The 12,858-nt window shown below is 34.3% G+C and overlaps 1 protein-coding gene and 1 long non-coding RNA gene across 2 annotated transcripts in view; one reads left to right on the top strand and one right to left on the bottom strand.

Moving 5' to 3' along the window:
- LOC125778107 (uncharacterized) overlaps positions 1-12,858 on the bottom strand; it is a 63,154-nt gene that overhangs the window by 33,945 nt on the left and 16,351 nt on the right. The gene's annotated exons all lie outside the window — the stretch shown is intronic.
- Positions 4,700-10,344, top strand: LOC105232095 (sodium/potassium/calcium exchanger 4). Its single transcript, XM_011213699.2, has 6 exons — positions 4,700-5,389; positions 6,720-7,151; positions 7,220-7,555; positions 7,825-8,169; positions 8,258-8,470; positions 9,764-10,344. The coding sequence occupies exons 1-6, from the start codon at positions 5,194-5,196 to the stop codon at positions 10,198-10,200; spliced, it is 1,959 nt and encodes a 652-aa protein (XP_011212001.2). The 5' UTR covers positions 4,700-5,193; the 3' UTR covers positions 10,201-10,344.

Genomic DNA, 12,858 nt, shown 5'->3' with positions numbered 1-12,858 from the left:
TTTGGTATTTTAGAAAAAATAATTTTTAATATTTTTATAGTTTTCATTTTATTAATTATTATAATTTCATAATTTTTTTCGTTAATTTAGCAAAAATCTTAATTTTTCTAGTTTTGTTAATTTTTCGTTAATTTTAATTTTTAATTTTTTTAATTAAACACTTTAACGCGTTTTTAATTTTTTCATTAAATTTTATTTAAAGGTCATCAAATCATTAATTTTCCTTTTTTATTTAATTTTTTTTTTTTGTGAAATTTACAATTTTTTTATTTTTTATTAAATTGTTTTTTTTTTTAATTTCTTATTTTTTTTTTTAATTTTTTAATTTTGATTTACAGGACTTTGTGTTTTAACACAATTTTGTACAAATTGAAAGTTTTTGAATTCTCTATCATTTCTATTACAAACATTTGCTATTTTTATTAAAATTTTTTTATTTATTACTATTTTTAATTTATTTTACCTTTTTTAAATACTTCCTTTTTCACGTTTTATGTTCCACACTTATCAAATTTCCGTAAAAAAATTTTTAGCGTCTAAAAAAATTATTTCAAAATTTCTTCTGTTTCTTTGTTGTCATGTATGTTCATATATGTATGTGAACCATAAATGTTTATTATGCAGTGCATTATATAAAATTTTTATATATAAATATAAAAAATAACTATAATAATAATGAGTGCAGTTTCTAGACCGTTAGTCGTTAAGGTTTGTAATTTTAAATATTAAATAAAAATTTAAATTAAACTTAATTCACTATCCGATATTATTTTTTTTGTTCTCTAGATATGCCTCTAAACAAAAATCTAGCTACCACAGTTAGATAAGAACCATTCCTAAAATTTCAGACTTTATTTCGGCAGCGACCTAACCAGCGACTTTTGCTATTAATTATTTTTGCCGACAATATATATTGCAATGTCTGTACACATACTTATTGTAAACAAAAGTAGTGACAAGTCTAAAGTCCGCTCGAAAGAGTCATCGCAGATTTGACATAGATAATCTTCTAAAAATAAATGTAAAAAAATGCTCTTTCCAATGATAATAAACACTACCATTAAATTTGAAATTTGTTTGTTTTTTCTGACACATATATATATATATATATTATTTACATATAAGGCTTCTATAGAGCATAGGAAATCGTTAGCCGTGGCTAACTCAAAAGTTTCTGCGAAAGTTTTTTCTGACGCTGGAATGTTCTCTTGAGTGTAAATTAACGGTGGATCATGATCTCATGTGCACAAAATTATCAGATAGTGAAAACTGCTTGTCATAAATAACATTTCTTTAATTTTGACTACTTAATTTATATATCTGTTTACATTTACTATGCTTTCAGTGTTATCGATATTTTGAAATCTTCACTGTCAAATTAAAACAATAAAATAATAATAATATATAGAAAATACATCACTGATTATCAACAAAGTACACTGCGTCAATTATGACATCATGTCCGAGTCTTTGTTTCTACTTTTTGATGGACATGTAAAGTGTTACTGTTATCGATAATTTTTGACAAATTAACACCGTCATATATAGCGGTATAAATACCAAATAAACTGCTCAATTATCTGAACCAAGTAATCAATACTAATAATAACATTGCTAAGTGCCATCGACAGCATAAAAATCCGATTTTTATTACTGTAATTTAAATTCGCAGCGCCGATGTCGTACGCAAGTGCGTATACTAACTAATAAAAAAATTCACAAAATTAAATTAGTGCTTTGATTACATGTATGCTTTACTCGAGTGTTTTTAATTAGAATTTCAAAGGAGGGTAGGCCAAGTTTGTTATTGCTGGGGAAGTGAAGTGGACTACGGTTAGCTAATATCTTAAAAAAATAGTTATCGATATTATTTGAATATAATTAATCCCAAATAAACAAAACTAAAGCTATAAGCAATATACGAACTATGTCAGCTAAAAATGTTAGACTTGTGAACCTAGAAGACACTTCGTAAACACGAATATATAAAATTGAAACATCTAAACGATATTTTAAGCGCGGCGCACTCTAAGCAAGACTGTCCACGAAAATATTTGACACCATGTTAGATTTAATTATAGATTACTTTGAGAGTCTTTATCAAAATATTTTCGAGCAGTCAAGAGAAGTGATAGTCTACACGAAAAACAAACACCTGTACCATAAATCTGTTAATAAAAAAAATAAAAAATATATATTTTTTTTATATTATTATTTTTCTTATTTAAAATAATTACTTAACTATCTTTGAAGCTAGATTGAAGTGGTTAATAATGGAATTTTTTCATTAGCGCGATTGAAGCCTTTTCATACATTTTTTTTATTGTTCTGTAATCCGCATTATGATTCCCATATGTTTTTATACGTACCACTTTTAGGTAAAAAGTTATCGAAATCGAAAATTTTTAATTTTCACCAATTGACATACAATTTCGCGAAACCCCCGTTGAGTCCACCTACGTTTATCCTACTGTGGGCAAAAAATAGTAAGACTTTTTATTTTAAATTTCGCGCTAAGACCGATTCATTGAAATATTTTTGTTTCTAGTTTAGTATGACTGTCAATGATAACTGTGCCAAATGTCATATCAAAATTATCATTAGTGATTAGTATACGCTTGTCTTACTGAAGTGCATTAGGGGATTTTTACGATGTGTGCAATTATTCAACAAAGAACTTCCATTAAATTTTGTGCGCGCGATCAAATTTCTGGTGCCGAAACGTACAGAATGTTAAAAAATGACCTTCGGCAAGAAATGTTTATGGTGAGCAAGTGTTTTTGATTGGTAAAAATTATTCAAAGAGTGTCGAGAACGCGTTGACGACGAACCAGCCTACGATGGCTATCAACATCAACTGCAGATCAACACGTCAATAAGACATAAGATAAAGGAATTGGTGCTTGAGAGTTGACGATTAATCGTTAGAAGCCTTACTGTCATCGTTGGAATATCGAAAGGATCAGTGAAAACCATTTTGAAAGATCAGTTAGGCCTAAGAAAAGCGAAAGCACGATTGTTTCCAAAATCACTAAATTTTTTTCGAAAACAACGCCGCGTTAACGGCTGCGATGCAAGTGGTGTTCCGACTACAGGATGTCATGAAAAGTATTATTACAGGCGAAGAGTCTTGGATCTATGCTTACGACTCGGCAACAGACGATCAATCGGCCGAATATGAGCCGAAGGCGTTAAAAACCACATCAAACCAGATCAAAAAGTTACTTTGACAGTGTTCTTCGCTTATCGAGGTGTAGTGTACCGAATTCCACCCGACCGGCCAAGTGGCAACAAGGTATACCATTTGATTGTTATGTGTCCTTTGCGCGAAGCTATTCCTAAAAAGAGGCTGGAATTATGCGCCAAAACTCTAGGTTTTTTGCACCACGGTGATGCAGCGTCGCATACTGCATTGATTCTTCGTGAATTTTTTGCCAAATTTTCAACTAATATCGCGCCGCAGCCACCGTGTTCGACTGATTTAGCTTCACGCGACTTCTGGCGATTCAGTGAACTCAAAAGAACCGCTTCGGGGAACCCGTTTTGAATCAATTGAAGCCATTAAACGTGAATTGCTACGCGCTTTGAAGGCTATTTCGGAAATTGACGTTAACAGCTCTTTCGAGAATAGGAAAAACGCACAAGTAAGTATGTTGGGGACAAGGAGGATTACTTTAAGGGGAATGGCATACATAGACTTTTATGAAAAAATTAAATATTACAAAATTATTAACAAAGTCTTACTATTTTTTATTCATAATAGTAGGTTTTGCCGGGCAAAGTTATTGTTAAAGCTTTTGCAACAACTGAGCATTTTACGTATGAAAGCTGTTTTGGTGCTTTCACGAAAGCTTAGCGAAGCTTTTGATTTTCATGTTTCATAACAGAAAAGTTTTAAAGCTGCCAAAATGCTTTACAAAAAAAATAATGTTAGTCTAAGAAATTTAGGTCCGGATGTTCAACAATATTATAGATTGAAAAACTAACATGGGGAGCTCTTGTGGATCGTGTATGCAAGATTCAGCGAAATACTTTTGAATTTTAACGGTTGAAGGAGAGTAGATATTAGAGGAATCAAACTAAAGAAGCTGAAATAATAAAAGAAACTAAAACTGAACATTTCCATTGTTCCCCTTTATAGAAAAGTTTGCAAAGAGTTGAAAAAACTTAACGAGTTTCAGTGGAACCGAACATTTTTTGTTATGGGCCGTCGTTAGAGCGCAAGCGTCGATAAATAAATTACGCTAATAATTATTCAAGGTCATAATTTCACATATTTATCATTTCTAACGATAATTTCTTCTTACAAACTACCTGCAAATCATAAAAATGTACCTAGAACCACTATCGCTCTGATCTCGCTATTAAAATAAAATATTGACACGTGCAAGTGGAATGCACAAAATTTTCCACACACATATGTATACTATGTATATAACAACTTAAGTACATACATATGTCATATATGCCTAAAAACACGTAAATAAGTACAAACCTACATACATACATACATGCATGTATCATAATTACATACTTATGTTTTTAACCCAAAATTATGCTTATCACCAAATGCATTGTTTCGCTCGTAAACAACTCATCCACACATATACATACATACACACACATATTAATGCCTAAATTCAGCTTATGCTGCAGCACGGCATTACTATAAATGCCGCGCGTATCCCTAAGATGCACTTTAGACGGCCGATAAACGGCGAGGCGTACACGTAGTCAAAGAAAATACCAACAACAGCAACTAAAGTGCAGTGAGTGCAACGAAAATTAGTGATTTCATTTATAATAAATAAAAAAATTGTGAAAATAGTTCGAAAATAAACGAAGAAAACAAAACAAAAAAAAAATTATTTCTAAAAATAAAATTCAAACACAAAAATAAAAAATATTTAATTTGTAAACAAAAAAAGTGTAAATAATTAAAAAAATATTTCCAAACACTAAAAACATATAATTTCGAAAATAAAAATCGAAAAAATTCAAAAACAAAAATAAAAAAAAAATTATTATTAAACACAAAAATTAAAAAAAAAAAAATTTTAGAACATAAAAAGCACCAAAGAATAATAATTTCAAGCTTTTTCCACCTGTGTTTCAAAGTAAAAAATAAATTTTTAAGTTTCCTACACTCACGCATACGTGAAACGGCATTTTGCACAGTTATTCTCACTGCGAATGATGGACGAAAATTTAACGGAAACAAGTGAAAGTCGAACTTTCGTAAAGAATTCATATGTGAAATCCCAAAATATACGAAACCGTTCTAAATTGTGCCTACAATTACGTTGTTGTATTTATGTTGGTGTAATTTTATTATTTTACACCAATTTTCTATGGTTTGATGGTGGCTGGCGTGGACGCGAGGAGAAAGGTGAGTTGAAAATTATGTATTTAGGTGTAAACGAGAGTTATCGAATTTAATATAATAGAGTTATCAAATGAAGTATACAAAAGTTATCGAATTTAATAGAGAAGATTTATCGAATTTAATATAGAAAAATTATCGAATTTAATACAATATTCGAATATCAAAAATTAGTTAATTAACTTTCGCGAAACTTTCGGTTTCAAAGAAGTATCCAATTTTCTGCCAAATATTTCTGTCAATATGTCAATTTAATAATTCATTGATCTCCTGGGTATTCTTGACGAGGACTATTTCCAAATTTTTTTCGTGTGTGATATGAAAAAATAACGGAATCTCATGAATAATAGATTTGCATATAAAATACTCACAGCCTTACTACAAACATAAAACCTTTGAAAACTGTGTACAAAAATCATTTATAGATAGATATTTACATTTGTTTTTCATAAACAGCTGATTTTGACAACTTATTACAAGCATAAGTTAATCGCAAGATGTATCATCTTTGTTTAAAATTTTCATGATGTAAACCATCTAAACGCCTTTTCTGGTTCAAAATTTATCGATACACATAAGTAAACAGCTGATTTTGACAGCCTTACAGCAGACAAAAGATCTGTATTGCATAGGTAAACAGCTGATTTTGACACCCTTACAACAGACAAAAGATCTGTATATACATATGTAGGTAAACAGCTACTTTTGACACCCTTAGGGTGCGCACAGAGTAGACACTTAGAGTCGAGGCAACCGCATTTTCTCATTTAAGCAACATGCACATTTACGCTCGGCTCGGCTTTGAGCGGCCACCTTGCGTATACCCTTAAAACAGACAAAAGTAATACCGAATTTGTTAAGTTTTAGCTCGAGACACTGACATATATTCCTTCAAAAACAGCTGATTTTGATTTTGACAGATGTTAAGACAGTTAGATCGAATGTATGAAGCTGTCAAATAGTTAATGAAGTAACCAAAAACATTTCTGTCAGAATTATAACCTGTTAATTCATTGAATCCAGAAACTAAGTGCAATCAGCAAAAGCCACGCTGCTTAAGTATTTACAATTTTAATATCGAATATGCAACACCAAAAAAATATGAAATATCTGTAGAGTATAGGCTTTAAATCGCACACAAATGCATTTAACTGTATAACGCATATATCCGTTAAACTCAAAATGATTCAAATGCTGGAAAAGTCCAAATAGAATTTCAACGAGCTTTCAAGCTTCATCCAAACAAATTTCAAAGTGTTTGAAGAGCTTAAACTAAGCTCAAAGAACACCCACACCACTTTTGAACACATACTAACAGGCATCTATATTAAAATAGCCACACCAACAGTGCCTCCCAAACAATCCCAATCAACTAGACAACTACTCAGTCTCGTGAGTACCAGCGCTATTGACTTGGAGCATTCACAAGAAGACGTGAGCATAACAGAAGTACATTACAACAATAGATATCAGTTAAAGCAAAACAAACTTGATGAGCGTAAGCCAACAACAACAGAGGAAGTAAGTGTAACCCCCACGTATAACGCTTCCCGCGCGATTTCATTGTGGAACACGGACAGCGCAGTCACGGTGAGAGAGAATTGCACTGCGCCGGCGATCTTGGAATTTCCCACAGACGGACTGACGCGCACAGAACGCCAACACGGCTGGATTACGGTGCATATTTTATTGGCGCTCTATTGCTTTTGGCTGTTGGCGGTAATCTGTGATGATTACTTTTTGCCCGCCATCGAGTTGATATGTCAAGGTGAGTTAAAGTTGCTATACTAAAGGAAACGTTAAATTAAATTGTGTGCTTCCTTTTACTCGTAACAGCGCTACAGATGCGCGCCGATGTGGTCGGCGCCACTTTTATGGCAGTCGCCACTTCAAGTCCGGAACTCTTTATGAATTGCGTTGGTACATTCGTGACAAAGGGTGACATCGGCATTGGCACAATTGTGGGCTCGTCTGTATTTAATTTACTGGCTGTACCGGCGTGTTGTGGTCTCTTTGTGGGCCAATGCGTGCGTTTGGACTGGTGGCCGGTGAGTCGCGATTGTTTGATGTATTGCCTAGCTGTGATCGCGCTGATCTGCACACTCTGGGACGGCAAAGTGATGTGGTATGAATCGTTGATGCTCTTCTTGGTGTACTTCATCTATATGGCAGGTAAGTGTTGAGTGCAGGATTATAAGTTAGAACTTTTATAAGCGCAAGCAGACGATTTTTCAAGCTGTGAGCTCCTGAATTTAAAAGGAGAAAGAGCACTAAATTTCAGTGAACTTCGATTTGTGTTATAATCGTTGTGACAACACATGAAGTTCCATGAGCTCTTTACACCATTGAACCTATTAAACCACCGACGTAGCGCCTTAACTCTTCCGCTTACTAAGTCAATCTAAAATTTATGTTGTTCTAACTCTCTCTTTTTCGCTCAGTGATGTACTACAACGATAATTTCGCACGCTCAGCACGTCGTCTGATCTCTCATTATCGCCGTAAACTGCGTTTGGTGTTTTCCTATCGTGAAGTTAGTGAGCTAACGCCACTTATTAGACGTCAGCAAACATTCAACGGCATTACCAATTATACATTAGGAACGTCTTTTAATAGCATTAATAACTGTGCTTCAAGCAATAATCTGGCAACATTTTATATACCCGATTCATCTACGCAACTCTATCCTAGTTTGGAGGATATCGAAAGTTGTCGCACGTCAGTGACACAAAATGACAGTTGCAGTTGGACGTTGGATTCCGAACCAAACTTTGTTAATGAAACTGGTGAGTGGCTTACAAATTCTGTGAAATCTCTCACACATTATCTAACTATCTCTTACTCATTATCTAACTATCTCTTTCTTCATTGTAGACTATAACGCAACAGATTTCGCTGATCTACCTTGGCAACGCGGTGATGCTTCGTGGCTGTGCTTCTTGCTCCGTTGGCCCATCACATTTTTGTTGTACATAACGGTACCCGATAGTCGCAGACATCCGCAAGCTAAATATTTAACATTTGCTGCATCGATTATATGGATTGCTGTAATCTCATACGTGGTGGCCTATGCGATAACCGTAATAGGTGAGTTGAAAACGAAATTACTTTTATATTTAGTAGTTGTTCTACTTTCTAAATTTGTAGTTCCAATACTACGAGTATGATAAGCTTAAAATAATACCGACATTTGTCTAAAACACCGCGATAAACAGCCTACTTCTAGTTTTATTTATGTTTGCTGTTGGCAACTCAATTAAGTACTTGTGATTAATCAAAAATTTAATGTATTTTTAGCAACGGAAACAATAAAATGTTTAAAACATCATAAATTGCGTACCAAATCGACTCATAAATTGCCGAAACAGTTAAACTAATTTTATATATTAAGATTATAATGAGAAACCAGTTTTTGCATTTCGATCAGCCGACTACTCGATTAAATATCGGCGCGGTTAACGATCAGTTATCATACATGCTTTCATTTTTCCTTTTGCCTTTGTTCTAACGATTAAAATCCGTCGGCTGTTTGCTATTTTATCTATGCACACAACCAAATTTACAGTGTGGACAACAACCCGCACAGTTAATTTACAGTGTGGACAATAACCCAAAGAATTGCATTACAGTTTCAACTCAATCTCAATTCGATTAAGAATTAATGGAGTATAATAAGATTTTTACTTTGTATGGTAAATCGAGTGCTATTAGCGCTTTAATCTAGCAAAGCCGATTAATTGTTCAATTAATTGTTTTGCGAAAAGTCTATTAATTTACTTTCCACCCCATTTTCATTGGTATAATTTGATTATCTCTTTTTTCTTCGCATTTTTTGTCGTGAGATTTCATTGCCTCGCTTTTTTTAACCAGTTTGATCCAGTATCTGTTTTAAATGTTAATTCTACCCAAAATTGATTATATTGGGCTTGCCACAATTTCTGTAAGACGCAGAAGGAATCGTAGAAGAGTCTGTAGGTCTGTATATACACGAATTACCCCCTCAGTGTTTAAGATATCGATCTTAAATACTGCATAAGTCCTTTTTTCCCCAAATTTTTGTCGGAACCATCGATATCGGCCCGCTATAGCATGTACATTGTAGCTGTCAGACCAACTGAACGATCAGAATCAAGCCTTTGTATGGAAAACTCTTTTATTAGACGAGATATGATATGGATCAGTGCCCGAAACAAAGTCACAATCTCCAAAAAGTTTGCTTAGACCAGACCAGTATATTATAACATAGATACAACCGGAATTAATGTCTTTTATTGTTTTTAGTAGAATCCTTACTCTCTCTCTCTCTCACCCAAAATCATCCCTGCATTGAAGCTCCTCACACTAAACAAATCTCTCGCTCTTTCTTTACTTTCTTTACAGGTGATACGCTCAACATACCCGACTCTGTTATGGGTCTCACAATACTCTCCGCCGGCATGAGTGTACCGGAAGCTGTCTCCAGCATTATTGTCACCAAACAGGGACTTGGCGCTATGGGCATCAGTAATGCAATTGGTTCGAATACCTTCGACATTTTACTCTGCCTCAGCGTGCCTTGGTTTATCAAGGCATATTTCCTACCCAATCACCCGGATGAAATGTGGGTTGCGCCCAATTCGAATGGACTTACATATTCAGTCAGCTTTCTACTTGCGTCTGTTGTTTGTCTCTTTCTAACATTACTCTTAAATCGTTTTAAATTGGATCGTAAAGTGGGCTTAATATGCGCCGTTTTATATGTCTGTTTCATTGTTTGTGCGGCACTCATCGAACTCAATGTATTCTTTCCGGTTAATCTACCTGTGTGTGAGCACTGAGTGCAAACAAGTGAGGGTGACGGTCAAGTTGCACGATCGAGCCATATTATTGCATGAACTTTAGATTTTGTACAATTATTTTTATTAATATTCAGCCAACAATAAATGATAATAATTAGCAGCAGTAAAAGAGCTGGTTTTATTTAAGGCTGCTCTCCACAAGCGTGTGGATCGTTCCCTTGATTGTTACTATCCGAAGTGAGATCGGAACTGTTATCAAAAGCATAGCAAATATTTTTTATTTTTAATATGGCACTTTTCTTTCTAACCTTATCTCGATTATAACTATGATATTTGCTTATTTCTTCGCGTTATCATCGTCTGGTATGTCACTCTCTCCTTTTCCTTTTAGACGATTATTGGTTTGTTGTTAGGCAATGAAAATGCAATAACGCTCAATTGCTATACTTTTACTCTAGTTTATTGCACTTATTACTTTTTAAAATTCCACAACATCGAATCAAGTGCAACAAACCAGTTAGAACTGGAATATTTTATTGTTTCGATAATCGGCGCTATTTTACACCCCCGCTTGGAATTCGAACAAAGCAAGGTGAAGGTCACATATTCACTTTATCAAATAATAGTACTTCAGATTGTAAAGGAATGGAGATTGAGACCGGGAAACCGATTCGGCGTGATTTGTTGTTGCGGTTCCTTCTGATTATAAAAGACGATTTGAAAAATGAGTTTCAGCACCAGACTTTAACAAGACTATATAATGGATTAGACATTGAGTCGTAGGTAATTTCGTCTATCTTGGAACAAGCATAAACACAAACAACAACGTCAGCCACGAAATCCAACGCAGAATAACTCTTGCCAACAGGTGCTACTTCTTACTGAGTAGCCGATTGATCCACTCCGTTGGGAAAGCACTACGTACTTAAGTTCGAAATAGTTGCTGGCATAACGGCGCCACTTGAGTATTTTGTTCAAGAGGACTGAGTCGAGGACTTCAGATATGTAAAGTTAAGACGGTAATCATACTACCCCCTTTTATGTATCGCAGTTCGGTTACTGGCAGTTTTAATGCCTGCGCCAACACCTGGCGTCTAGTCACTTTTTATCACTTAATTCTCCAAATTTCGCCAATCTCCATGCCTACCTATGAGGCGAAGTATTGAAATATGAGCATAATCTAACTACTCGTACTACGGTCACAACTGACTATAATAAAATCTCAAAACTTCTAGTGGAATCACTTGCCGATATACAGCATACATATTCAAACTAACGGTCCATTCTCGGTAATATAAAAATCCAGTATTCGGGCGTAAATCTTAGGCGAATCAAAGAAAAACTTTCTTTTACGATCACGTGGTCTCTCTAGTATTTGCCTTGAGTTCATTACAACTGGATATCAGATTAATGAATACCAGTACCGCCCTCGAAGTCTCACGGCAAATAGGTTGCAGGTTTGGTCAATTCATCTCAGATCAAGCAAAGAAAAACTCTATATTTCGACAATCACAAGGTCTCTCTACTATTTGATTCGATTTCTTTAGAAGAAGATACCAGATTACCTAGGAGCAGTATCAATCACGAAGAATGTAGGTGCGCGAAAAATAGGTTCAGGTTCGAATCCTTAGAAGAATATACCAGAATAACGAGGAGCAGTATTGACCATCAAAAACGTAGGTGCACGGAAAATATATTCTTTCCCACATTTTAGATCAGATAAAGAAGAACGGTATTCTTCGACGATCACAAGGTCTCTTTACGGTTTATTTCCGAGGCCTTACAACTACATGCCGATAACCAAGGACCAGTACCGCCCTCGAAGAACTTAGTTTGGAGCCTCTTGTGAACTGCTTCCAATCTTATAAGACTATGCTATAATAAAATTTGAGTACATTTTAAAAGGAAATGAATCAGCAAAATCAACAAGACGTTCCGTCACTCGAAATGCCATTGGAATATGAAGTGTGTTAAGAGCAGAGATTAATTAGTTTTTACTTTTTTATAGATTACAACATTTTAGAAGTGTTTAGATAGTAACTTTGTAAATTTCGTTTGCTTCCCGCATTTTTTTTAGATTGCCGACTTATATTTTTTAGTTGCCAGTTTATTGATTTTTCGCATTCTCACGCCTACTTAGCGTTCAGTCAAGCGTTTTTAACAACTGTGACAAATCTAATCAATCAATTTACAGCTATTCGAAGATAATAAAGTGCGAATTGCTTTTGCAAATAACTACTAAACGTTGTAATAATAATATTTTAACACAGGAGTGTGAATAAGGCAAGCTTATTAATTTGAAATCGAGCTTCCAACCTTTTAATACGTCAGTGTGAGATTGACTTCGTGGATACAAGCCGAAAAAATAAATCGCGCAATATTTAACCTTTCACGGGCGTCCTCAGTGACAAAGGCGGTCAAGTGTCCGATTGGACTTTAAGTAGGCCTTCATTTGTCGACTTTCAAAATTGCCGCTGTTATTCAAATAGATTTTACCTTCTAAATGTACGCGTATACCGACTCTTTCAACTCTGATTTGATTTTTTTATGCAATTATCTACTGGGCTTAGCGGAAGGTATGAAAATACTCATTAAATTTGTTAATTTTAATTTTATAAAACAAAAAACCGTTAAATCTGCTCAAAAAAGTTTTGACGCACGACACGTGAAACTTATAAAAAAAACTTCATATAACTG

This window comes from Bactrocera dorsalis, chromosome 4 (assembly GCF_023373825.1).
Source record: "Bactrocera dorsalis isolate Fly_Bdor chromosome 4, ASM2337382v1, whole genome shotgun sequence".
Classification (NCBI taxonomy): Eukaryota; Metazoa; Arthropoda; class Insecta; order Diptera; family Tephritidae; genus Bactrocera; species Bactrocera dorsalis.
Note: the sequence above shows the minus strand (reverse complement) of the source record. Positions and strands in the feature narration are given on the sequence as shown.

Bases quoted from the DNA above. Each gene is read 5' to 3' on its own strand.
- LOC105232095 (XM_011213699.2), top strand. From the start codon at position 5,194: ATGATGGACGAAAATTTAACGGAAACAAGTGAAAGTCGAACTTTCGTA. The intron at 7,152-7,219 runs GTGAGTTAAAGT...TACTCGTAACAG, and splicing joins CATCGAGTTGATATGTCAAG to CGCTACAGATGCGCGCCGAT. The intron at 7,556-7,824 runs GTAAGTGTTGAG...TTTTTCGCTCAG, and splicing joins GTACTTCATCTATATGGCAG to TGATGTACTACAACGATAAT.